Source organism: Aedes aegypti, chromosome 2 (assembly GCF_002204515.2).
Source record: "Aedes aegypti strain LVP_AGWG chromosome 2, AaegL5.0 Primary Assembly, whole genome shotgun sequence".
In the NCBI taxonomy this organism is placed as follows: Eukaryota; Metazoa; Arthropoda; class Insecta; order Diptera; family Culicidae; genus Aedes; species Aedes aegypti.
The window spans coordinates 406,495,735-406,522,047 of NC_035108.1; the positions used below are offsets into that span (position 1 = coordinate 406,495,735).

The window sequence follows — 26,313 nt, forward strand, 5'->3', positions numbered from 1 at the left end:
ACCTTTAATGTACAAACAAACGGGTTTCAAGGGGAACGAGGTGGGCAAGCGACAAACGGGGGGTCATGTAGACGAGCGGAATGACAATTTTCAAAATCACACACGGACATGCTTCTAGAAATTTGAAAAAAAAAATCAAAATTAGTCGAGTGTTTCAAGAAAGAAGACAGTGAATGTTCTTCATAGTGTAACGTTTCATACAAAAAACTAGAGTTGTCACATGAAGGCTATCCAAAACGGCAGTTTTTGCGTAAATAATTTGTTTTTATGATCGTTAGTCGTTGATAGATTAATGACAGTATGAGCAAAGTTGAAGTAATTCAAGGTTGACGCGATTAATTATAGAACTTTTTCTGCATTCTACACTGCTAATAAAAGCATACCTAACTGTTCAAATTTCATCCATCTGCAAATTGTGAATTAAGATCAAGTTTATATTTTTAGCTACTCAATAGCACCAAATTGAGTAATCAGTGCGTGGTTGTTAAATGAATATAGCATGCAGAAATGCATTAGAAAATTATGAAAACTTGTTTGAAAAGGCAAACTTCTAAATTTTAGACGGTATTTTTTCAACGCCAAGTTCATTCCTTATGGAACAGTTATGATTTATATACATTACAACTTGGAGTCAAATCAAAGGAGTCGCAGGTACTTTTGTCATGGCAAATCCAAAATTGAAAATTGCTTCACCACGATTATTTCTAAAATCCGTGATTCCATCCTTCTCCAACTCCCATGGCATCCAATCTGGAGAAAATCGTCAGCATTTCAGCACCCATCGTCATCCACTCGCAAGGAATCAGCGTGGTGGAGCTGTTCGCAGATCGGCACAGAATGCCCGAATCGATGCTACCGGATGTCGCTTCCTTGATGTTTGTCACGGCAACTAGCATGATTGTCACGAAATGGTTGGAGAAAAATCCCGCACGACTTTTGGGTCACGTAGGTGACGGTAGAGGTGGCGGAGTGGAATCGTTAGTCTATCTGTTGATTGGGGTAAGTCGGAGATATTCCATTGGGAACGAAGCAGGAGATTATACATTTTATCGACGATTGCAGGTTCTTGCCAATGTAGCTGCTTGTGATTTGTCGTTGCGGGTGTTATGGATACCGATTCAGTACTTTCTACGCTACTTGAAGGATCAGCAAGTATTGGTAAGATGAAAATGATTTAATACGTAACAAGAGAGGTCCAGCTTCTGTTGGGAATCGGGATGGTTCAATCAATAAGACTTATTTTTTTTTAAAAAGAAAGGAAAATATCAGAATTAAGTGAGAATTATTCAGGGAGAATGTTTTTAGAGTGACTATATAGTGCTCATATTTGCACAACTGATGTATGTACAGATCGGACTCGATTATCCGGAGTATCGATTTTTTTTTCACTCCGGATAATCAAATTCTCCGGATAATCGAATCACTAAGAAAAACATTAAAATCTTTGATAAAGAACTTAAATATTATCTTTTTTCGTTATTTTACTTATATGATGCGGTGGCGTAGCCAGAAATTTTTTTTTAGGAACAGTGAGGGTCTCTACAAGAAAAAAATTGTTTTGACCAGCATACACAAAAAAACACTTTTTCAAACCCCCTTTTCTTAAATACGTTCTAAACCGCAAAATCATTCATATTGTACATTGCAATACCAAATTATCTCAGATGTTTGCATAAAAATTGAAAAACAATAACATCAAAAAAAAAAATCCGGATAATCGAGTCTAAAATTCCGGATAATCGAATCCCGGATAATCGAGTCCCCGGATAATCGAGTCTCCGGATAATCGAGTCCGACCTGTATATAGGATGTTTCGTAGAACATGGGAGCATTATGCGAATACGATCAGTATAAAATCTCGTTTGCTCAACACCGCTTACTCTCGATACTACGTCGCATTTTGAGTGCCCTCCTAAAATTTGGGCTCATTTGATAACACAAGTCCTTCAAAGTTTGTATGGTAATTATGTACAATGAAAAAGAAAATATTCCATTCAATCGGTTATATTGTTTCCATATAATCCCTTAAGCTTTAGTACATACATTTATCAGCTTCAACATTTTCGAAGATGGTTTTCAAATCGGAAGACTCATTTATTAGTTATTCACTGTTATCGGAGTTGAACATAATAATTAAGCAGCTCTGCCGGCATAACTAAGTTTATGTAGTAAAACATAGTAGAAATTATTTTTCTTGTTGTCTTCCGCGCCAGATGCAGCAATGTTGCCTGTTTAGAGAATAAATGTTCAAGATTTTTCGTTTAGATAAAAATCAATAACTAATTACGGAGATGTCCGATTTGGAAGCAGTCTTAGATTAAGTTGCCAGTGTAGTGCTAACCCTCAGGGGGACACATGGGAAAACACTATAACCAATTGAATTAATTACATGTTGTTCCCATAGTAATACTCATTGAGGTCTTTTAAGCAAACTGCCACGAATACCAACGCACGATTAATCTTACACAAGTCGATTTCCTCAAAATGAAAACGTATCGATGTTTGTTTGTTTGTTTGTCATTTGAACTTTCGGTCAACATCATGCCAAAAAGGAAGTGAATGCTTGGCAGCGATTCAATTTATGTTTCATCCAAATGAGTTCGAATTAGGGATGGCACTCAGAATTCTATCAAATGAGCGATGTGGAGCTAAAACAATATTTTGAACCCTTTTTGGGGCTTTTTATGTAGGTGGGGACTGGAGAGCCATATAATTCTTGGCGTTTTTGGTTCACTTCGGCAAATTTCATATCCGCATTTCACATGCGCCACATTAAAGCTTCGTACTGCAAGACTTCAGGCAATTCGACCGAGCAAAATCCACCATTCCAAGGCGAAACATGGAAGTGCTCAAGTAGTTCTTTACCAAAAATTCAACCAACAATAAAAAAAAGCTGACTTTAATTTCCATCATAAATAGAGCACACTATATTTGAACCAGAAAAATTAGAAAAAAAAACATTAAACAGATGACAAAACTCTTTTAATGTACTCTAATCCACTGAGAAGAATCTTAATAGAGAAACTTAAAAGTAGATTGGAGTCCCTAATTCCGCCCTGAATGCTTATCTTTGACAGATACGCGTATTTCGACTACCACTTGCAGTGTACTTCAGTGTCAGTTACTCGTATCCACTTCTCAGATGACAGAAGCCAATAATTATCAATCTAACGCAATATGATAAAAAGCGTTTTGGTTTGTTTTTTTAATGTAACGAAAGCGATTAGAAGGATAGTTAATTCAAATTCATCAACTCCGCTGCGGTCACGATGGAACGAGAAGCCAGGGGTACCCGAACACTACACTGATCCAATTAATCCGATTCTATGTATCTGAAAAATCATATTTCATATAATATATTTAGACGTCTTTTTTAAGGTTTTGTGAGTTCGCTTAATGATTTGCTGTTTCTAATCAAGCTTTTCGTAAGCTGCCCGGGATTTGAATAAAAGTTTCTAGAACCTGAAACAGGTAGATGTAGCGTCCAGAATGAGAATTATGAAAAGGCCACACAATTCGATGCAAGTTTATTTTTTTAATGGTAGATCTCTTATATCTTTATTTCAACCAATATGGTATATATGGGCAATTGTTTTTCTTATTCTGTTGCAGAGAATTCTTTACATTCTTTAAAAAAAAAATATTCGCTGCTTGTACGAACAAAAGCTTCAGAAATTCTTCGAACGATTTTTCCAGGATTTCTTTAAAATATTCATCCAAAGCTACTCTAAGGAATTTTTCCAAAAATTCTTCTAGTGAAAGTTTATTGAATAGGAAAATGTGCAAGGGCTTCGTTGCCGTGCAGTTAGTGTTACCAAGCATTTAGCCGCATCGAGTCAAGGGGTGGGGGTTCGATTCCCGCTTCAGTCCGAAAAACTTTTCGTCAGGAAGGTTTTTCGACTGTGCCACTGGGCGTTGCATGCTAGTCCGTTGTCTAGTGTGGTGCTTCCTTCAAAGGGCAAATCGTCCACTGGAAGCATTAACGTGTCGGCGTCTTTTTTTTTAATTTTCGGACTTTTAAACAAAGTAGGCTAAAACCGTATGAATGAATCGAAAAATAGTGCTGTGTCGATTATCGGTGGTCCTCTTCCAGGAATTCCTCAATATTTTCGACCTACACTGCATCATAAAGTTTTTCTAGAAATAAAAGAGAAGGCTTTTCGCATACATCAGACGATTCGGACACATGTACTGTGCCTTTCTAAAGAAATTAGTTGTGTTTCATTTTATCGTTTGCCAACAGTATAGGCAACATTGTCCACAGGCGCTACTACATAGGTATCCGAAAACGAACTAAAATGCAGTTTCCTGTTTCGGCGCCACTTTTAGAGGAAACTAGTTATTACGTAAAAGATTTCAGTTAGAAACGACTCTTGCACAGTCGCGAATCGCAAGTCAGTCCCATGATGGGACTCCCATCTGCATTTTAGTCAAAATTGAGTTGAGTTCAGTTATCAGCATCTTTTCTTGTGCTATTTCAGTTACACTAATGAAATAATATGATTTGTCCGGAAAAATTATGAAAAACAGCAAATCAAATTGTCCCATAATGAAAAGTAACCGCATATCTGTCCCACTACAGACTTTCTCACCGTGGAACACAAAAATGTACCGTGGAACACACTTGTTTTGATCATCTTCATTTTTTTCTCGGAAAGATATCGTAGCGATAAGCAAGTTGTGAAAGTTTCATTATGATTGGAACATATTCCAATCTTCTGGAATTTTTTGAATATTCGTATGGAAAACGAGTTTGAAAACTTTACAGCCCATTTTCTCAATGCCTACTTTTTACAGATGGGACTGACTTGCGATTTACGGCAGTGCAGTAAAATCATCATTCTGCATCCTGTTGTGTAAAAACTTAAGACATTACATACAACAGACCAGAAAAGTTGTCCGTTTCATGGCAGATTAGCTTAATGAAACACAGCCTATTAGAAATTTTGTGAGGAAGCTTATAATATATCCCCAAATCAGATATCATCATCAAAACTCGTACTCCCTGGGCTTGGGATTATATTTTCCAGGGAGCGATGAGTTTTGATGATTGATCGCTGTTGTTAGTAGCTTTGATTAGATATTGGGTGAATTTCAAAGCAATGGCAACCTTTTTATTACAAAATTTAGATTTTGTCTTCTGACCTAAAGATTCTGGTTAAACTACTGCATAGTACGGCTATCACTCATCAAAATTACTTTCACTTCGGGAAAATATAATTTCAAACTGGCGAGAAGATTACAAACTGAGGGTGGGTTAGGAGCACAGTCAGACCCTTGAATGTGCAATGTGGGGTAGTAATTGGGAATGCCATTGACGGTTTGTAATCTTCTACGAGGTTTTCGAAAACCAACAGGGCGCGTGCACCGGGTTGCGGATAGGAGCAAAGGGAGATCAATAGCATCTACTTAAAATAATAGAGCAAAAAGCCGTTCCATGATTAGGTAATGTTTAGCGATCTTCTATGGTGTTCTAGTACTATAAAATTCTTCACTCACTGGGAATTCTGGCCTTGATAATATCAATAGGGATAAAAACATAAAATAATACCTAATACTCGATAAGTAAAATGTAGCTTCAATGTAGTCATAAATGAAATAAAATCAATTTTCTATACATGACAAGGTTTTGAAGACAATCAATGAGTGAAAGAACTACCTATTAGAAAAGCCACATCAGCTAAGGCTATACATATACAAATGTTGGTCATAGGGCCATGGCGAGCATTCGGTATGTATGTCTATGACTGATTCTGATCTAATAGGGGCACTAGAAGACCACGCGGACAATTTCGAAACAAATTATTTCTATACATCGGTCTTATGATCCGAAAGGCTCAGCTATGCTGTAATGTCATTTTTTAAGCTATTCATTAGTGCTGTTTAATTGTTTATTATTCTAACAAAACTACATAATTATTCATTACTAATCACTGTTCCTAATTCTCTCTTTCTCACCTTCTTATCTGTTGCATGATTATGATCATTACTAATATAATGCATGAGCATGCACAATAAGAATAATTTCAGAATTGTAAGCAGTCAATGGATAACTGGATAGAATAGCTTCGAAAAAGATGCTCAAAACAGAATAATTCTGGTCAGGGAAGTATGAACCACATGAGTAAGTAACACATTTCATTTTAATAATATCAAATTTTTTTTATATAAATCAGCACCGCCAATCAGTGAACTGAATTATAATTTTATATCTGTACATAATAAAAACAGATAAAGTTTGTAAAGTTGTCACCATCGATTGAATTTCGTTCTTTATAGTAATGTTCAATCATTATCAAAAGCTCCTAAAGCGTCGCATCGGGCCATCAGCAGTTCTTAGCATCACTCTCATATTGTTATTACTTTGTTGTTTATTAAATTTCTATAAAGCGATCAGCTCATTCTTTCTTACTTGTACAATTGTTTGAAATTTTAATAAATCAAACCAAGCTTCAAAACTCAAATTAAATTGCTCTCAGCACATTTACATTTTGCAGCATTAATCGCATTACTGTGTCAAGTCTTCTCCAATGTCCTATACTCTACCCCAACCCTTCCTATCATTTCCGATGGTGTTCAAGTGGTCCGCATAGACTATTACGGCCATTACCAATCCCTGCCCCCGGCTTTGGACTGACTTGCGCTCTCATTGCCCCACCAAACGCTGCAAAATGAAAATGAAAATGAAAATGAAATCAGATATCATCATCAAAACTCGTACTAATTTGATCATGTTGTTATACTAATTGAATTTCTGTTAGGCATTATGAAATTGCTTTAGAATTGTCTTCATTTAGGCGATTTTCCTAAAAATAATATTGTTAAGAGTATAGCAAGCATATCCGGATTCAATTTAGTAATTAAGCCTGATCGCTGCTGACCACGGTAAAAAGAAGCAAGGTATTATACTCCGAGAAATGACATTTAGCAGTGACGTAATTCCTATCGCAAACTTGAACGAGTGCAAAAGAAAGCAAGGCCTGCTCTCCTTTACTATCCTCAAGGCCTCATGCTTGACGTTAGGAATGACGACACATGTTTTGATGGAAAATCGTTGTTTACACGTGGGAATAGCCTACCTTGTTGTGTCTACCGTGGCTGCTGACAAGTAATTTCTCGGCCTATCTTGATGCGTGGGAAATTTCTGCAAGGAATCGATCAAAATGCGCTTTTTTCATACCATCAAAGCAATCCATCTTTTGAGCATCCCTCTTATGTCATTTCTAGGTTTTCGCGATCCGTTGGATGTTCTTCTATTTTCGTTACTTCCGGTTTACACGGCACGTTCTCATTAGCTGGATCAAAGCGGCCCATAACGAAACCGGCTTCCTGTTTGCGCGGAACCTGGTGGCCGCTGCATACCTGCTGACCACATTGCATGCACTCTATTATTTTGCTGTAGTTAAGAGGCTACGCAACCTGAGAAACAAAAGGTATGATATGTTCAAAACGTTCTGATACCTAAACCTCAGAATCTTTTTTTTTTTGGCTAGAAATCATCCATCCATGTGCTGCGACGCGAGTGAGAGATGAGCAGTAAAATTGCACTGTTCCTAGCCGTTCTTCTTCACGCCGGACTGAAAATTTTAGTTTTTATGGATCCACCAATGAATGCCTCCGGATGCTGCACACTTCGTCTCAACGCAAGAAGTGTTCTATTTCTAAGTTCGATCGTTATGTATCTCTCAAAAACCAAGATATTTCCGCAGCGATATCGTAAGGTTCCCGTATCGGCCCAGGCTGTGGTAGAATTTTTCTTTTTCCTGCTATCGATAGAAATTGCCATGATAGCGGGCTGGTGCCGAATAGAAGCGTTGCTGTTCAAACTACTCGAATGTATGTCCTCGGGCCAGCAGTCCATGTTGTACGCCGATATGGGCGGTGAAAGCTTGGTGGAATTTTTGGTCACGTTGCTCAGTTTTGTTGCCTTTGTAATAACGGCAACGGCCACTGGATACACGGATGTTGTTTCGGTAGTTTGTAGGAAAGCAATGAACAAGCTGGAGGAAGTGATAGAAAAAGTACGAGGGAAAAGAAATACGGATCCTTGCCGCATCTGTTGTTCGCCTCCGATTGAGGAAGCAGCTGCTGAGGGAACCGCACAAGTTTATGACACTAGAACACCACGACGCGCCGCCAGGAGACCGCGAAGCAGAGACAGCACCGGATACGCAAGCTATCTTGAGATGCATCGGAGATCGCCTTCTTCGAGAAGATCGTCTTGTAGGAGACGGTGAATTTGACTAAATCAACCGGTAAGTGGATAATTGGTTTTGGCCCTCTACCGGCAACTTCATTTTTTACCACGAAAAATATGCCAATAGGCATTTTTGTTTCTTGATATTTCTGCACCATTTTTTCACAATTTAAAAAAATAAAATAAATCGTCGATTTTAATCATTGATCAATTGGTTCTGGAGAAATATTCCAACATTCTTCAGGTGACCGAAGGGAAGCTTTAGCCCATGTAAATATCTCAAGCTACAGATTAGAAGATATACAATAAGTTAACCCGTATAGGCCTGAGTGAAATCAAAAATACTGAAACCCTCACCGCTTAGCGAATTCTCAACGGATTCAAATGATTTTTTGACAGTTCACTGGCTCACATATCTAGTTTCTAGAAGTGGCCAGAGGAACTCGGAAATATTCCTGTGGCCAGAGTTATTCCGGTGGGTCACTGGGTCAAGTCGGGTAAAAAGGGCTATTTTTGAGACATACAAAGTTACCTTTATTTATTTGCAATGACAATCATTTCAATTTGCATAAATCATTAAGATCTGATAATCAGCATTATAAATAAAGGGTTTTGCACCGTTTAAAATATACCGGATGTGGCCATTCGAACGTAATGCCCGGAAGAACCGGCTATAGATTTGTTGGATACTAAACCGTTTCAATTCTCGAAAAGTAGAAATCAAACATAATTGTGCACTGAAATGCGTTCCTATAAGCTTGACACAGATGTTCAGATACAAATTGGCCACTTTATCGTAAGTTTGAAGCATCCCAGGACCCGAAAATGGTCATTTGTAGGATTAATCAAATGCAAAACTCATAGTTATCCAATTCAATCGTTTCTCAAAAGGTTTACACTGATGCAATTTTCTTAAAATTCCGCCATGTAGTGGCTACATTATAGCCGATTCCGGAAATTATATGTGACTTGAAATTTGCCTACCTCCAGGGGCACAAACGTACAGTACCCTTCTCACCCGACCTGATTCAGTGATCCACCGGAATAGCTCCGGCCACATGAATATTTCCGCGTTCCTCTGTCCACTTCTAGAAACTAGATATGTGTGCCAGTATACTGACAAAAAATCATTTGAATCCATGAGGAATTCGCTGAGCGGTGAGGGTTTTAGTATTTTTGCTTTCACTCAGGCCTATACGGGTTAAAACCTTTCAAAACCCTTAACACACACATAAAGTAGCTAGTATGGCAGAATCAAGTGACAAATATCCAGTTTAGTTTTAGCATTAAGTGATAGTTTTATAAAGAGTGAAAATAATAAACCTTCACCAGGGAGGTTAGAAGCGGAATAGTCCAACATTTAGAAATAAGCGAAGAGAAAGAAAAGTAAGAACAAATCTAGTGTGAAGGGCAACGGAAGGATGATGCCGTGACGAACAACACGAACTCCACGGTAACGCAATCAGCAAGCAAGTGTTTTCCAGGACTGGTACCATCCTGAAAAGAACTAAAGATCAAGCAGGTACGAATCCACAAATCCTATCCTGGCGTTTCTTGAGCCGTAAGGTTTCGAAAAGGAAATCCTAAACCATCCGGTCGCCGTTGGAACAATCCTTTCACAAGATGGGCTCAACAAACTGGGAAGACACCAATTCAAGAGTGGAACAATCTCCCGCTGAATAGGGCAGAGCTACAACACAATATCGAAATGATGCTAGAGAGGGTACGGGAGGACCTGATAAGACAGCAGGAGCTAAGAGCGTGGTTGAAACCAGTCATCCAGGGATTGAATCCTGAGAAAATTGAGAGAATCTCTCACGTATCGCTCTCTGTAACTATCATAACATGCTGCACATTATGAGATACTGTTTATCGTATACTGCTACAACTTTGATCAGATTGGGGGATAGTAGTGCATGATAAAACCCCTCTAAACATGCTCCAAGCCTTTGGGACACTATTGCTATTGGAAGTTCATGGATTGTTTATCGTTTCAGTAAAGAAAAACACCTATCCCCAACGGTAAACAAGCGAGAAAAATGGATTTTATCATCGCTCTCTCTTTGGGGCTCTCGCTCGCTGCTTCCATTTATCAGACTTGTTACAACTTGCGATACATTGACGATCATAGACCGCAACAGATGGGATGTTTTTCTTTGCTTGCTTTGATCGTGCTTCATACTCAAATGAGAGCGAATTCTGCAATGCCTGCAGTCATCGATGTGAGGAACGAAATAGCTGACAAAACGAAGAGAGGAATGAACGAGTTGGTTACTGTCCAACGATAGCTCAGGCTTAGGTTTCGGCAGGATAATCGGATGGTTTGGCACACTATCGATAAACGTAAAAATACTTCCGTTCGATACAAGGTTCGGTTTATTTCTAAATATTGGTTAATACAGTGTTGCTGGGTTGAATTCGAAAATTATCTTTGTTTCGCAACACATCAAATTAAAAGAAATTGAAACTTAAAACAAATTACTCATTTTTCACTATTCAGTTACCGATCAGCTGGTTGTGTTCATTGTCGGAAAAATCAACAAAATTATCGAAAACAACCCAGACAACCCAGAACCGAAACGAAGGAATAACTACACATTATTTATGGTCGAGAAAGAATGAACCATACAGACTGAATAACTTCAAACTTCAAGGGGAGAGAATGAATACGGAGGAGTGATAATACTAGTGAGAAAACAAGGAATCGAGATGAAGCCATTAAGTATGCCAGAATTCAATGTCCTGGAGTCCGTGAGTGTGAAAATCATCCAGGAAGGAGTACCAAATATGTATATATCAATATACTCACATTTAGAAGGAGGAATGGTAATCGGAGCAGACATCAATGCCTACCACAATACATAGTTGGAGTCCGGTTTTCCCGGAATGCGCCAGTGGCAAGCATAGATCAGCTAGAGTAGAGTCCAAAATGATTATTCTAGATAAAGGAAGTTCAACGATGTGCCTGGTCATAGGTAATAGTGAATCGCAATAGATTTGAAGTTAGTAACGGAGCGAGGCAGTTTTGGACGAAGAATTCGGCAGTGCGCATTTGGCAATATAATAATTGAGAGGACAATGAAACGAGTGAACCAAGAAAAGACGATCGAGTTACTGCACAATATTAAACCTCAGTGCATGTACAAACCGAAAGAAATGCAAAAGATTTTTGTAGAAACGCTGGAGGAAACATCGTACGTTGTGAAACCTCACGAGATGATGTACAGATGAATTGATGAGGCTCTACAACATCAAAAGGGAGCCTATGAGAAAGTACAATCGGAACAAATCAGAAACGAACTAGCTAGATCTGCAAAAAAAGCGAGCCATTTTCAAAAAGGAGTTCAGGAAAATAAAGTGAGGAAACATCAAAATGCTTTCGAAAAAAAAATCGACGAAGATACACCCTCAGACAAATCTAAAACATCGTCAAGGACATCGATACTTCGCTGACAGGAAGCGGCAGAAGAAGCAAAACGCCGAGTCAAAAAATGGGTCGCACTAGATAGTAGAACTAATCGAAACACATATAAAATGAATCGTTCTAAACAAAATTTTAGCGTAATTAGGCCTTACAAACACTTAAATTTTAAATGGTGGGTGAAGATTCGGATTCCACATCTATAATTCACTTTTATCAATAAAAATGTTCGGCCTCTTCATGATTTTTATTTCGGACACAAACACACTTTTGCTTCATATTCCGGACAGCTCTTGAAAACACAATTAGAATAGTCGAATCATTAATTAAACGCACTAAGCCGGTATAAAGACGTCAAAACTAGTTGAACATTGTAAATTTTCATGGATTGCTATATAAAATGTTTATAAAAATCATTTTTCAAATTGGGAACTTTTTGACGGCACATTTTGAAACATTTCAAGTGAAATCTTCCCCATACAGAGTAGAGTGTCCGAAATTTGAAGCTGTCTGAGATTTGGATCAAAACGGTACAACAAAGAAGATTTTCTTTAAAAAGCTTCCAAAATGTGTGAAATCGAATCGTTCACGGCCATCAGCAGTGGATACGAGCATCGAATTTTGATAGTTATTCAAAGAGATGGAACAAAATAAGAAAAACGAAATACATAAACAACAATAAAATGAAAAAAAAAATTAAGAATTAAAAAAACGAAAGAATAAATTATATAAAGCAATGTATGAAAACAAATAAGCATAAGCTACGGCTGTAACAATATAGTTTGTTACAGATTGTAATCTTGTTAGGATATAATAAAAAAAGAACAAAGTAAATCACTATTCGTGGCCACCACTTTGGGGTGGATGAATAAATAAAATTGAAATTGACGTAAAAAACTCCTGATGGAACTAATATAAGTTGTACCGTAAATTGGAGTGTTAGGGACTCGTGGGGTTTTAAGGGATTGAACTTCTTCATCAAGTTTGACAAGTCACAAACACGTCGAAAGTCGATACATCAGTTATCTGAAATGCTTGATTTGTTCGGAGGATTGTGAGCTGCATTATGTGATAGGGGATGTCTATTTAAATAAAGTATTGTGGAGTCTAGATATTGAAAACGATTTAAAATATTTTTGTTCAAAATTTATAGGCAAATACATTTAACTACAAAACTATGAAACGATATTAAGACAAATAAGTAAGTAACTTGGAAGATAAATTTATTTATTTAAGATCACAACGCAGACTAAAACTTTTGAAAATTTTATCTAGACTTCGACTTTTAAAATTTATTATGGAAATAGTCTCTTTTTGACAATAAGTGGGGTGTTAGATGAATATCTTTTCTACTTTTTCCAAGTTTCTAAACTCATTCGTTTTATGCCGTAATATATTCCAATATACTTTTGGCATGTTCCGTGAAGTAAAACTGCATTGTAAAAATTAAGGGGTCGCTTTTGTTTGTTACTGAATATCACCAAATGTCTAATCTCGAAAATTGATAAAACTGGTATGCAGTGATGCATTTGAACGCGTTCAGTACGCGTTCCAGTTCAGTTTATTGAACGGGGGATCAAGTAGGCTTGCTCATTGTTCAGTTCAAAAATTTGAACCCTCGAGAGCAGAAAAGTGAACGCAGATTGTTTTGACACATTTCACGCCATCTCACTATGCTAATGTTGATTTTAAGGTGCTCAAAGTAAGAAAAAACACATTGATTTATGATAAAATTGAATGTATCATCAATTCAAGAAATGTTTCCCAGGTAAAACATTAAATTCATGCTTCAATTACAATTGTAATGATTTGCGATCTGAACGGGCCGTTCGAGAGCAACGGCGTGCTCTGGCTCGAGAGTTCAAAGTTTACTGCGTTCTCGAGCAAAAATTGAACTTGCTCCGTTCATTTTTGGCTCGCGTTCAGTTCAAAATGCATCACTGCTGGTAGGACAATCTTAATAACAACGTATTAACGTAAATATGAGATTTTTCTTCATACTATTTCCAAAGCTTTTTCGATCACACTAGTAAAATGTTTGGAAAGTTTGAATGATTCTTTTATTTGGGAATGGTTTTGAAGCCATGGATCCTTTTAGTGGTAAACCTATGAAGTGGTAAACAATAATAATATTTTGTCATTTCTCAGAGTCTATAAACGAAAAGTTGCGCGAAGAGTGAAATCAAATATAGGGTAGGTGTACCAGTTATGGCCATAGTGGTTCCCTATTTCGCCATACGTGATATCTTGAATGCCTTCACATTTTGAAAAATCTTTTGTGTTTTAGCAGTAAGATAAAGGATAAATCTTGATGTTAAAACATTCAGAAAGATTAAAAATGTAAAAGTTATCCATATTTTGCATATGGCCAAATAGGGAACCACTATGGCCATAACTGGTACACTTTCCCTACCTATCTTACTGTCAAACCGTCTACCTATGCCACTGAGTGTTGAATGCAAATACTTTGTTTAGTGTAGTGTTTTATTTACAGAACAAATGGGCCATGTCCCCTATTAAAACTAGAAGCTTGTTAAAATTATCCTTATATTATAGATTATTTATGAAGTTTCTTTGCATAGCTTATGGGATTCGTAAACTGCAAATATATAGGTTATGATCCTGTTGCATTTCAGTATAAAAATCATTTCAAGACAATTTTACAATGCATTGATAGTTTCCAAATAGGACTAATCACTATGATAGATTTAGCAGTTAAAACAAAACGGTCAGCGTTTGCAGGAGTTCCAAGTTCAATAATATTGGTGTATTATTTGATTAAGGTTGAACATACATTATGAAATTTAATGAAAGCATCAAAAGATTATGTTTTGTTGTTGGCAAAATATGGTTTTATTTACGAAGCTCAAATCCCTTAACACCCCATTTTGCATTTCCGTCAAAAATCACACATTTTCATGATTATCTCAGAAACCTACCATAGGATCCTCATAATTGTATTTAGCTTTTGATATACACGACGAGAGAATGGTAGGGCTGTCCTTTGTTTAATTATTAACATACTAGAAGTTTCTTGAAATTCGAGTCGAAATTTTTTTTCATCCCTTAACACCCCATTTTACGGTAACATTTTTATTTAATACAAAACTAGTAAAGTAGAATTATTTAGAGCAAACGAGCAATTTAAGGCATGCGCAAAGTTAGGCACATCATGTGCAAAGTTAGGAACAATTCAGATTTTGTGCGCAATGTTAGGCACGAGGTATTGCATTTTTTTAATTTTTTATGGAGGGTTAAAAGCAGAAGTTTGAATAAAAAATACATAATTTAAGCTTATTTGAAGCAAAAATAGGATGATATCTACTTAACTGCGCAAAGTTTAGTGCGTACACGGTATTTTCTATGCTATGTATTAATCCGTTGGTGTTTTAAGCCCTTTTATCGACATGAACATTTTTATCTGAGATCCAAAATCATGCTAAAACTTTTATTCAAATATCTTAACTGTATCAGATAAATCCTTAAAAATAAAATAAATAAATAAATAAATATCTTAACCATAGAGGACTTGTCGCTGTTTGTGTAAACTATTAACTATTTAGGATATTATTTAATGGTGTTGATGTTTAAAAAATTGCTCATGATTTTTTAAAAACTTCTAGTAGCATAGTGGCTGTTCTCCCCTAAGCTGGAAATTCTCTTCGTTCCCTCCAGAAATTCTGTAAGCAATCCCAGTAGCAATTTCACATTCTGTAGAAAATGCCAAAATTTAGCGTGACATAATCTGTGTTTCATTACATAGCTTGTAAATATTCCATATGAAATTGTTTCTAGACAACCTTTAGAAATTTTATATGGGAATTGTCGGTTCCCCAAGGAACATCAGAATATGTATCTTTAAGTGACCAATGATCGAAATCGACACACATTCTAGAAATAGAAAAGATTTTTGAAAATTTGTGAAAACATGATGCAATATCATCAAAAAACAAAACTATTATCACGATTTTAACAGTTGTTTATGGTGAAAAAATATGTCACCGGTAGAAAAATCAATCTTCATAAATAGAAGAAATATAAACACATGCTTTTGCCAAAAGTAATTTTAAAATATTGAATCTTTTTCAGATGATCGAGTAAGGATGATTGAAATTTAAGATTATTTAACTGAATAAGTTTTCGATTTATAAGAAGCATCAAATAAAATTTCGGGTTGTGTGATTATCACTGCATAAAGAATTGAGTGTTGTTCTAAACATGGTTGTATTTTGCATATTTGAATTTCTCTTAATCTATATAAAATTGATATGGAAACATACGCGCCTTTGTTATTAATTTTACGTCACAATGGCTATTTTAATGGTGTTTCATGGCTTTACTGAGAGCTGGAAGCTATATCTTGTAATCATTGACATGTTTCAAGTTTCTGTCATGAAAAAATGTTCGCATGTTTGCAGAACGAAGATACTGTATTTTCTAGCAAAACGAAAAAGGTCTAATCAAACAATTAATTATTTAGGTACACAAATTAAATATGACAACCTATCATATGAGCTTAGTATTAACCGAATCACAATACAATAAAACAAAGATAATCGTTGGGATGTATCGTTCCTAAACGTAAACTACTCGAAAAATATATATTGCCGATAAATTATGATGTACTGTGTTATCAACTTATAAATTACTCACTCGATATTGTTTCGTAGTAGAGCGTGATGTTTCTGTTACGTAGTTTCGGCTCTTGGATCAAGAGCGTGAATGGCTTGAGTCAGTGTCGGTCCTCCTTTCACCTTGATGCCCTTTTTAGCCATTTGATCCAGTCGTTCTTCGAGAAGGGACCGATCGCGACCACGCTGCCACCTGAAAACCATTTTGAAACAATATAGTTTTGACCAGTTGTTTCCGATGTTAACTCTATCTTACCATAAATGCAAACATGTTTGTAAAAGTGGAATATAAAGCACCAGTAAATCGGTATCACAAACGTGCTCATAGCGCCTGAGGGCAAGTTCGGCCCACTGTTCCGCCAGAGGATGAGGAATTGGTGATGTAGTGCATGCAGCCACGAGACGACACAACAGCAGTAGAACACATTTGGATTTGTCCAGGAATATTTTGTTCAGCACGCGGAACGTGTTCTCCAAAAGCGGCACCGCGTACTCGTTACGTCGCTCGTCTAAAAGTTGGCAAGCTTTCTTCAGTTCATCTCCTTGTAAAAATTCTAAAAAATGATCCGAATCACGCAGAGAAGGCACCGACACAATGTAGTCGAGGAAACTCTCGAAGGCCATGCTCCGCTCGCCGATCAGTTCCGTGCTGAAGTTTCCCACCAGAACCTTCTTGGGAAAGTTAATTGTTTGCACCAGCAGGGGATGTTCTTTACGGAGGCCATCGTACAGCTTCAGGAAGTGCGTGTAGCGTCTCTCTATGCTGGTCGGATTGGGATCCGGTTCGGAGGTGTCCTGGCGAACGCTCACATCGTACACGACGTACTTTTTCCCACTGGAAGCACTGGCTCCGCATCCATCGACACTGGTTAGAGCGGGGGGAAGGACACGGGCGTGAGGAATTTCGAAGCATAGAATCAGGCCGTCATCCTTGGGCAAGGGACGACTGGTAGGACGATGCCAAATGTCTGAAAGGTAGTATTTTAGTTGAGATGATTTCGATTGGACCACGTGATCTTATAGCAATTTCAACAAGAGAAATATAAAAATGCGAATGAAGTATCAGCGACAACATATAAGTCACATTTATATGCTGAGATGAATGTAGATGCCAGATTAAAAAACGAAGCGAATTTATATCTGGATAGGGTGCAGAGCTACTTGGTCACTTCCATGATTCACTTTGGCATGGATTTTTTTTTCTTGGCCGAATTGTCTGAAATTTTGCAATAAGAAGCACTTTAGTATGACGCATATTGTGGCCAAACATGAGCTTTGTAGCTTACAAAAAACCTCACTGCCAAAATGAAAGCAAAAGTGCCAAGAATAGGATCCGGCTCCCTGTGTTCTTTTTTCTTAGCGTAGGTATACAACGGATAAAGATGTTATTCACATCTCCCTAAGAAAGATAATAATAATAAAGAGCTAGCAATTTGCCTCGTGTGCGGAGCATAGAATTTTTAGATATCAAGGTATCATAAGGCTTGTTCTCCATGTGTGAATTGATATCTCAAATTTTTATTTTCGATCTGAGTAACATTTTTCGCTACGGTTAGTGTACCAGCTATGGACATAGTGGTTCCCTATTTTGCCATACGTGATTACTTTTATGTCTGCACATTTTGAAAAAAAATGTGTGTTGTAGTAGTTAGATTGTGTGTTGTAGTAGTTAAGATATATTTATCTTGATGTTAAAGCATTCAAAAAGACTTGAAATGTGAAAGTAATCAAAATGTCACAAATGACCAAATAGGGAACCACTAAGGCCATAACTGGTACACTTTTCCTATCTAAAATCGATCTAAGCACGTTTTGGACATTGATTTATTTTTATACTCAAATTCATGAGTTTTGGTTCTTGATTATCGTAATTTTTATTTTTGAACATCCTTATCCTTTTTCATTTTTTCTTGAAGCCTTTTATGGGTACCGATTTTTGATAATAATAAAAATTTGTTTTCTTCCAGTACTTTTGAGAATTTAAAGTTTCTGATTTTTTTTCTGGAACATATTTTGTTTTCCGTGTAACTAACGGAGAAATCGATTTGAAATTATTTCAATCCCACCAAGCTCTTCTTTTGTGATACATAGGTTGTCTGTAGAAAAATATGGAATGTAGGGTAAGGGAACGTTGTGGGTGTTCCTATAGTTGCGGTAGTGCCGTTTTCACTGATTTTATTATATTAGCCATCGAACCGACACTGCCAATCGACGTAATGGCTTGTTGATACACGGAATAGTTGAAAAGAGCGTTCAAATTGCTTTAAAACTGATGAAATATCACTAAAATTGCTAAAACTTTTTAGAGGGGGGTAATTTTTTAACTAGCTAGCTACAATTAGAAGACCATAAGATCAATTAAATTGAAATAAATTTTAAAGTAATGCGGTTAGTTGATCTTACAATCCATGAGTGAGACATCCCCCTGATCCCGCCCCTTTTCTAGTTTCCGGAAAAAAAAGCATGGACACGAGGGGACCAAAATTGGCCTCAAACGGATATCTTAATATCAAAATGAGCTAGAAGATTGGTGTCTTCGGAAAAGCTGTTCAGCAGATCAACTCGTTTGAGGTTATTGTATATAATTATCAATGTTTTCCTTGACATCTAGTGAAATTCCTTTACATTCCCTGACTTTCCAGGGTTTATTTTTTCAGATAGTCCACATCCTGATTATGATGGGTTTAAAAAAAACTCGCAGAATAAGGGCGGTCATGGCAATTTAAACACATTCTCTATGTAACAATATTAAGGGAACTGGATCAATCAACTTTAGAGTGTTAGATCTGAGTCATTTATGGACCGATTTGAATGAAATTTTTACAGTCCTTCAGAAATAATTTGAATTTTAACAGTGCTCTTTGAAGAATATAAGATTACGATTCTAATGACACCATGTTTTAAAATTTTGATCGATCCAATGCTGAGGAAATTAGCTATGCTTTTTCAGTGGTTTTTGAAAAATGTTACAACTTTAAGTAAAAGTTGTGTATACAAAATTCACAAAATGTTTTTAGAAAAATACATACGAAGTAAGAATAACTCTTTGCATTTCGAATGCGGCTTGGAGAGTTTAAATTGGACGTGCAGTCACAGAGATATGGACTGAACACTTTTGTATGTTTTTGAGGAGGTGAACCCTAAGTTTTGCATGGGAGTGTAAATAATTAGAATGCACTTGTTGAGATTTTTGTAAAGACTGACTGTATTGCATTTTATTCGGTTTCTTATATAGATCAAACGTGGTTTTCGTTTAACGAATCATTCGGCAATTCGCCCGATCGTCTAAACACTAAATCACACAAAGTTGATAATTTTGTATGGAAAATCGAAAAAGGTGCAATTTTTTTGTACAATACTGTACCCCCTATATGGATACTGATAACGATTTTAATGGTCGTTCGAATGACTAACGATCATATAACAAGATATCGACTGTCAGTGTAATGAAATCACCAAAGTGCTATCTTTGTTAGAATATAAAGATAATAGGGTGACTTGTTGTATTTTCGGCAGCTTTGTTCTCTTCGTTTTGGGTGGTTTTCTAAAAGATATTGGGCTCAAATTATGCACCAATACTTTTACCATATAAATGCATCTTACAGCCGAATTTCAGAAGTTTTGGTCGATCGAACCCCCCATGACGAAGAGAACAAATCGGCCGATAATACGTAAGTTCCCCTATATTATGCAGTAACATTTTGAAATGGTTGAACTTTTGTCAATCTGTTCAAAATTGTTGTGTAATTCAGTAAAAGTAATTTTCTATTGATTACTTTTCCATCATTTAAATCCCTAATTTCAGGTTTGTCGGGTAGCGTATCAATGTGATGGATTTTACTAGTAACTGGATTTTACTAGTAACTGGATTTTACTAGTAACTACTAGAGTAAAATCCATTACATTGGTAGCGTATGACTCAATTAGCTCATGCATCACCTCATCGAACCTATCAAGCAATAAAGCGACAGAACGTGAAACAACTACAACCGAAAGCCGTGCAAAAGCAAAAAGTATGTTACGTTCCGAGCAAGTTCAGAATTTACCATACACATATATTCTAGTCTAAAATGGGTTAGTAGTGAGGGGGGTTGGGTACCTTGGGCACTGTTGCCTCTGGTTTGTGGGGTTTTAATAGTCAACATACTTTGCTCGAACGCTTCGATGGGACTGTCCGGATCGTCCTCGACGGCGTCCGCTCCTCCGGTGGCCGCATTAAGGCTGTCCACTGTGACCCGATGGCCAACGACTGCAGGATGCACTGGTTATATGTAAACAAAGGGAAATTAGGTGGGTCTCAAAATCGAAAGGGTTGGAAACCTACTTTTCTTGGCTACTGATTTGAGGGCTGCAACGCAATAAATTTAATCTAAACTATCACACAATATTCAGCATAACACAACATCTACTAACACGCACCAAAGGCAAATATTGTACAATTTATACTGCAATAAATAGGTTGTTATAAAACTTAATTGAATTTGCACTTCCGTAGTTGCATCCACTAGCACTAATCAATCACTGGACTGCCAAACATAGTGCCAAACGAAAGACTGTCTTTGTTTATGAAATGCACGAATGAATCACTCGAACACACGAACAGTGAGAAGGGAGAAAAACAAAAAACAACATCAGGAATGAACATCGGTGCGGATAAACAGGGTCAAACTGAGGCATGTTGAAATATTTGCGATGTTTTTTTTTTTTTGGAAATTTGTTCGATGTCTTGTAACACTTGTTTCCGTTTTTAGGAACTGGGTCGGTGATCAACACATAAACAAAACAAAGTCAAGCAAACTGTAGTTCGGTTGAACCTAAATCGGGTTGGGGTTGAAACTGTGATTCAGAACGGGTTGCGCCAGTTCCAACCTAGGTTCAAAAACGAATTCGACAACTACTGTTATATAGGGGGGTCCGTAGCCTTGAGGTTACGCTTTCGCTTCATAAGCGGAAGGTCATGGATTCAATTCCCAGCCCCTCCAAAAAATAACCCGTCCAGCCACCAGAAGACGCCGCACGGAGGACCGTGCATAGGGGAGCACATCTGTCCTCCGTCAGTATCAGATGGTGACTGAGACAAATTGACCCACTTCGCAGGCAGCTAGCCTCAAACGACTCAGGAACACGGCAAAACGAACCACCGCAAGAGCAATGAACTATGGCTTATGGAAATCGATTGGACTAACAGCAGAGCACTCTCCTACCTGCTCGGTCCATGGACCAATGCACGAGTTCACTATTTGACGTTTAAGCGGTGCCGTGTTATTTACGTGACCATGGTAACTAGTGAATATGGCACCGCTTAAACGTCAAATTAGTGAACTCGTGCAAAGGTCCATATTGACCGATGCACGAGTTCACTAATATGACGTTTGACCGGTGCTGAATTCATTGGTTTCCATGGTCACATGATAGGCCAGGGGAAGTGGTTCACCTAGAGTGAATTTCTGTCAGAGAAAAAGTAGATTTTGTATGAGATTTGACAGAAAAATGAATGACAAGTTCATCCACTTCTCCTGGCCTATAGGCCAGGAGAAGTGGATGAACTTGTCATTCATTTTTCTGTCAAATCTCATACAAAATCTACTTTTTCTCTGACAGAAATTCACTCTAGGTGAACCACTTCCCCTGGCCTATAAATAACATGGCACCGCTAAAACGTCAAATAATGAACTCGTGCATTGGTCCATACTGTTCGATGTTTTATTGTTCATTTTTGTTCACACCCCTGAACTGAAACCAATCTGTCAAACATCAGTGCGCGGTTGGTAAACAAACGGAACGTTTTGGTAAAGTTTCGCAGTTTTCATTCAACTTTTAGTCGGTTTTCCTCCCTTTATTTGTGGCCAAACCATGGCCAGCCGTCGGAAGCATGAAGCCAGTTCGTCCTCGTCGGAGGACAGTTCCGTGGACAGCAAGGAGGAAGCACGTCGGCGCGATATCAAAGAACGTGACGAATTTGCCCAACGGCTGAAGCAAAAGGATGAAGGTCGCACCCGGAAGGTGGTGGAATCGACCAGCCGGAAAGCGTACGAAGAAGCGGCCAAACGGCTGAAGCTGGAAGCCGAGGACCGGGACAAGTTGCTACCAAAGTTGAGAATCCACTCGCGTCGACAGTATCTGGAAAAGCGCAAAGATGACAAAGTGGCCGAGCTGGAAGCGGACATCCTGGACGATGAGTACTTGTTTGAGGAATCGCAGATTACCGAACGCGAACGGCAGGATCGGGAATACAAGCGAAGTTTGCTTCAAATCGCGAAAGAACATGAGAAAGCTAGGGAGCTGGAAAGGGTTCAGCGGTACCATATGCCCAAAGACATCAAGAAGGGGGACAAGGAAGAATACGTAGAAGTGGATGAACGAGAAAAGGTTCCAAATGCGGAGCAGAAGAAGTGGGAAGCCGAACAGCTGGCTTCAGCAGTTTATAAGTTTGGATCCAAGGATGCAAAAGCTAGACAGCAGGAAGAGTACGAACTTCTGCTGGACGATCAGATTGATTTCGTGCAAGCCCTGCGACTCGATGGAACAAAGGACAAAGACCGGAAACCGGTGGTTTCCGAAGCCGATCGGAAGAAGATGGACATTGAAGAAACGAAGAAATCGCTTCCGGTCTACCCATTCAAAGAGGATCTAATTGCGGCCATCAAAGAGCATCAGATTTTGATCATCGAAGGCGAAACGGGATCCGGCAAAACCACCCAAATTCCGCAGTATCTCTACGAGGCTGGATTTACCAACGATGGCAAGAAGATTGGCTGCACTCAGCCTCGTCGTGTGGCGGCCATGTCCGTGGCGGCTCGTGTGGCCCAGGAAATGGGTGTCAAGCTGGGAAACGAAGTTGGATACAGTATTCGTTTTGAGGATTGCACCTCCGAGAGAACAGTAATCAAGTACATGACGGATGGAACGTTGCACCGGGAGTTCCTTTCGGAACCGGATCTGGCGTCGTATAGCGTGATGATCATCGATGAGGCTCACGAGCGCACACTTCATACGGACATTCTGTTCGGTTTGGTGAAAGATATTGCACGATTTCGGGTGGATTTGAAACTGTTGATTTCGAGCGCCACTTTGGATGCCGAAAAGTTTTCGGAGTTCTTTGACGATGCTAATATTTTCAGGATTCCTGGCCGTCGGTTTCCGGTATGTATCTTCTCCTAATTTTTGTGGAACAATTACTCTTATTGTTTTTATTTATCTTTCAGGTTGACATCTATTACACAAAAGCGCCGGAAGCGGACTACATCGATGCTTGCGTTGTATCAGTTTTGCAAATCCATGCCACCCAGCCTCTAGGAGATATACTTGTATTTTTAACGGGTAAGTACTTAAACATACCTTTTTTCTTAATTTTTGTCTTAAATCATTGGTAATTTTATTGCCAACCTAACCAGGAATTTCCATATCGGTTAGTCTGGAAATTTTCCAAAATGCGATTCCAGGATTTCCTTTAGAGATTTTTATTTTTTCTTCGATATGGCATCCGAGATGGATAGTTTACTTACGTCAGACAATCCAACGAAATATCGAAGGCACGGATCAAAACCAAGATCCAAAAGGAATCAATATGTGTAACATTAGCACTGAAAAATACTTTTTTATTGCTTTAAATAGTTTCAAAACTTTCGGCAACAGTGAGATCTTGTGTACGCACAGCACAAGAGAATGTCTTACAAATATCACATTAAAACTCATTTCCCAACCTTTTTCTTATTCCCAGGTCAGGAAGAGATTGAAGCTTGCCAGGAGATGCTTCAGGATCGCGTCAAGCGATTGGGTTCCAAGCTGAAAGAATTGCTTATCCTTCCGATCTACGCCAATCTGCCATCGGACATGCAGGCAAAGATTTTCGAACCGACTCCGCCAAACGCGCGCAAAGTCGTGTTGGCGACAAACATCGCCGAGACATCCCTAACGATTGATAACATCATCTACGTGATTGACCCCGGATTCGCCAAGCAGAATAACTTCAACTCGCGAACGGGAATGGAAACTCTGATGGTGGTTCCGATTTCGAAGGCGTCTGCCAATCAACGAGCAGGTCGAGCGGGTCGCGTTGCTCCTGGCAAGTGTTTCCGGCTGTATACAGCTTGGGCCTACAAGCATGAGCTAGAAGAGAACACGGTTCCGGAAATTCAACGTATCAATCTGGGTAATGCCGTACTAATGCTGAAAGCGTTGGGAATCAATGATCTGTTGCATTTCGATTTCCTCGATCCTCCTCCTCATGAAACTTTGGTCCTGGCTTTGGAACAGCTGTATGCTCTGGGTGCTTTGAACCATCACGGTGAGCTGACCAAGCTGGGTAGACGAATGGCTGAGTTCCCGGTGGATCCCATGATGGCCAAAATGTTGCTCGCCAGCGAAAAGTACAAATGCTCCGAAGAGGTCGTCACCATTGCTGCTATGCTCTCGGTGAACGGAGCCATCTTCTACCGCCCGAAGGACAAAATCATCCACGCCGACACGGCGCGCAAAAACTTCAATCATATGCATGGTGACCATCTCAGTCTGCTGCAAGTCTACAATCAGTGGGCCGAATCGGATTACAGCACACAGTGGTGCTACGAAAACTACATCCAATTCCGTTCCATGAAACGCGCTCGCGATGTTCGAGAACAGCTGGTCGGCCTTATGCAGCGGGTCGAAATCGAAATGGTTTCCGGCCTGCCGGAAACGATCAACATCCGGAAAGCCATCACGTCCGGTTATTTCTACCATATCGCTCGGCTATCCAAGGGTGGCCACTACAAAACCGTCAAGCACAACCAAACGGTGATGATCCATCCGAACTCGGCTCTGTTCGAGGAACTCCCGAGATGGGTGCTCTATCACGAGTTGGTGTTCACCACCAAGGAGTACATGAGATCGGTGATCGAAATCGAGAGCAAGTGGCTGCTGGAGGCGGCTCCGCATTACTACAAACCGAAGGAGCTAGAGGATTCCACCAACAAGAAGATGCCGAAAACGGTCGGCCGGGCGACGCTGGCTGAGTAGGAAGACAGAGTAAGAAAGGTAAGTCCTAAATGCTGGTTCTATAATGTACACTTTCTTTGAATACTACTTTTTGAAAGTAATGACAGTATAGCATTATCTAACAATGTAATATTTGTGTTAGAATAATTTATGTATCGATTTATTCTCTTCTTGATTTTTCTTTCAGAAATGCAGTGTGTTGCGATCTAGTCCCTGTTTTGAAGGGATAATGATTAGTGTGCGAGAGAATTTTCAGTGCTGGGATTGATTCAAGTTAGCGTGGAAGAGGAAGTTAAGGTAGGTGAATATAATCTAATTGTATGCTATCACCTTACGATGTCGTTATTTCGGATGACAGTATCCTTGAGTTTCATCATTGGCAACTTTTGTATCAATGATCAACGATTTTTTGCACGAAAGGAGAACGCTTCCTCACGTGAACATATTTCACTCACACTTATTTTCCCTAGAGTTACGATAAGGGATAACCAAAAATCATTCCACTCTGGGAACATTTATTTTTCACTCTATCATATTTCCGCTCATAAACTTATCATTAAGATTTAGAGGTGGCGCAAGTGACTTAAAGTGGAATTTAAGGCGAAGTAGGCCGTCATTGAAATTTGTACGCGTCGTTGTCGATTTCGAATCAAAGAAAATCAGTTGTTTTTGCACTGACACAGCTGAAAAAGTATCAGCATATTTTATACATGTTAGTGTGTACAGTGATACATTTTCAAGTCAATATAAACTATCAAGATTGATTTTTATCACTTAGAAATGCAAGCTGAAAAGTCATCATTGTTGCCTTAACTTATGACCTTCAACAAAATCTACATAAATGTGTTATTTTCCAACCAATTTTAAACATATTAGCATCATTCTCTTCAAAATAAAAATTATGAAAAGTTTGTGGAACATCAAATTTGTCGAAAATCAAAACTAGTTTTAGTTAAAAGAATTTTCCAGAAAAAATCATCTTTGATCATAACTTTTTGAATACTCAACCGATTCCAAATAATCTGGTTGTCTTTGAAAGTTTTTAACACTAGTGTATGCAAGTTGATTGGTTTATGTATCGCCAGGCT

At 38.4% G+C, this 26,313-nt stretch overlaps 3 protein-coding genes across 4 annotated transcripts; 2 read left to right on the forward strand and 1 right to left on the reverse strand.

Moving 5' to 3' along the window:
* The first annotated feature begins 556 nt into the window (after positions 1-556).
* LOC5563941 lies at positions 557-15,818 on the forward strand. The gene is made up of 5 exons (XM_021847283.1): positions 557-999; positions 1,063-1,158; positions 7,228-7,433; positions 7,494-8,255; positions 15,708-15,818. Exons 1-4 carry the CDS (start codon positions 739-741, stop codon positions 7,531-7,533), a joined length of 603 nt encoding a protein of 200 aa, XP_021702975.1. The 5' UTR covers positions 557-738; the 3' UTR covers positions 7,534-8,255; positions 15,708-15,818.
* Positions 15,819-15,825: 7 nt separating this feature from the next.
* LOC5573813 (sorting nexin-21) lies at positions 15,826-20,819 on the reverse strand. Of its 2 annotated transcripts, none has more exons than XM_021847281.1 (4): positions 20,574-20,819; positions 20,349-20,510; positions 16,506-17,217; positions 15,826-16,442 (listed from the first exon to the last, which is right to left on the reverse strand). In XM_021847281.1, coding segments are annotated over exons 1-4 (1,011 nt in total). In that variant the 5' UTR covers positions 20,575-20,819; the 3' UTR covers positions 15,826-16,306. The 2 variants fall into 2 exon arrangements, with proteins under 2 accessions (XP_021702973.1, XP_001661060.2); XM_001661010.2 differs by having other exon boundaries at positions 20,397-20,510; positions 20,574-20,816.
* Positions 20,820-22,005: 1,186 nt separating this feature from the next.
* On the forward strand, positions 22,006-25,554 carry LOC5573814 (putative pre-mRNA-splicing factor ATP-dependent RNA helicase DHX16). The gene is made up of 4 exons (XM_001661011.3): positions 22,006-23,392; positions 23,455-23,569; positions 23,970-25,264; positions 25,413-25,554. Exons 1-3 carry the CDS (start codon positions 22,103-22,105, stop codon positions 25,244-25,246), a joined length of 2,682 nt encoding a protein of 893 aa, XP_001661061.2. The 5' UTR covers positions 22,006-22,102; the 3' UTR covers positions 25,247-25,264; positions 25,413-25,554.
* Positions 25,555-26,313: the final 759 nt, after the last annotated feature.

What these genes read in the sequence shown, in the direction of transcription:
- LOC5563941 (XM_021847283.1), top strand. Translation starts at nt 739, where the DNA reads ATGGCATCCAATCTGGAGAAAATCGTCAGCATTTCAGCACCCATCGTC. An exon ending in TGAAGGATCAGCAAGTATTG is followed by an intron (nt 1,159 to 7,227) that starts GTAAGATGAAAA and finishes TGTCATTTCTAG; the next exon opens with GTTTTCGCGATCCGTTGGAT. An exon ending in CGCAACCTGAGAAACAAAAG is followed by an intron (nt 7,434 to 7,493) that starts GTATGATATGTT and finishes TTTTTTGGCTAG; the next exon opens with AAATCATCCATCCATGTGCT.
- LOC5573813 (XM_021847281.1), bottom strand. An exon ending in CAGAGGCAACAGTGCCCAAG is followed by an intron (nt 17,218 to 20,348) that starts GTACCCAACCCC and finishes ACTACCTTTCAG; the next exon opens with ACATTTGGCATCGTCCTACC. An exon ending in CAAACATGTTTGCATTTATG is followed by an intron (nt 16,443 to 16,505) that starts GTAAGATAGAGT and finishes AATGGTTTTCAG; the next exon opens with GTGGCAGCGTGGTCGCGATC.
- LOC5573814 (XM_001661011.3), top strand. Translation starts at nt 22,103, where the DNA reads ATGGCCAGCCGTCGGAAGCATGAAGCCAGTTCGTCCTCGTCGGAGGAC. An exon ending in TTCCTGGCCGTCGGTTTCCG is followed by an intron (nt 23,393 to 23,454) that starts GTATGTATCTTC and finishes TTTATCTTTCAG; the next exon opens with GTTGACATCTATTACACAAA. An exon ending in TATACTTGTATTTTTAACGG is followed by an intron (nt 23,570 to 23,969) that starts GTAAGTACTTAA and finishes TCTTATTCCCAG; the next exon opens with GTCAGGAAGAGATTGAAGCT.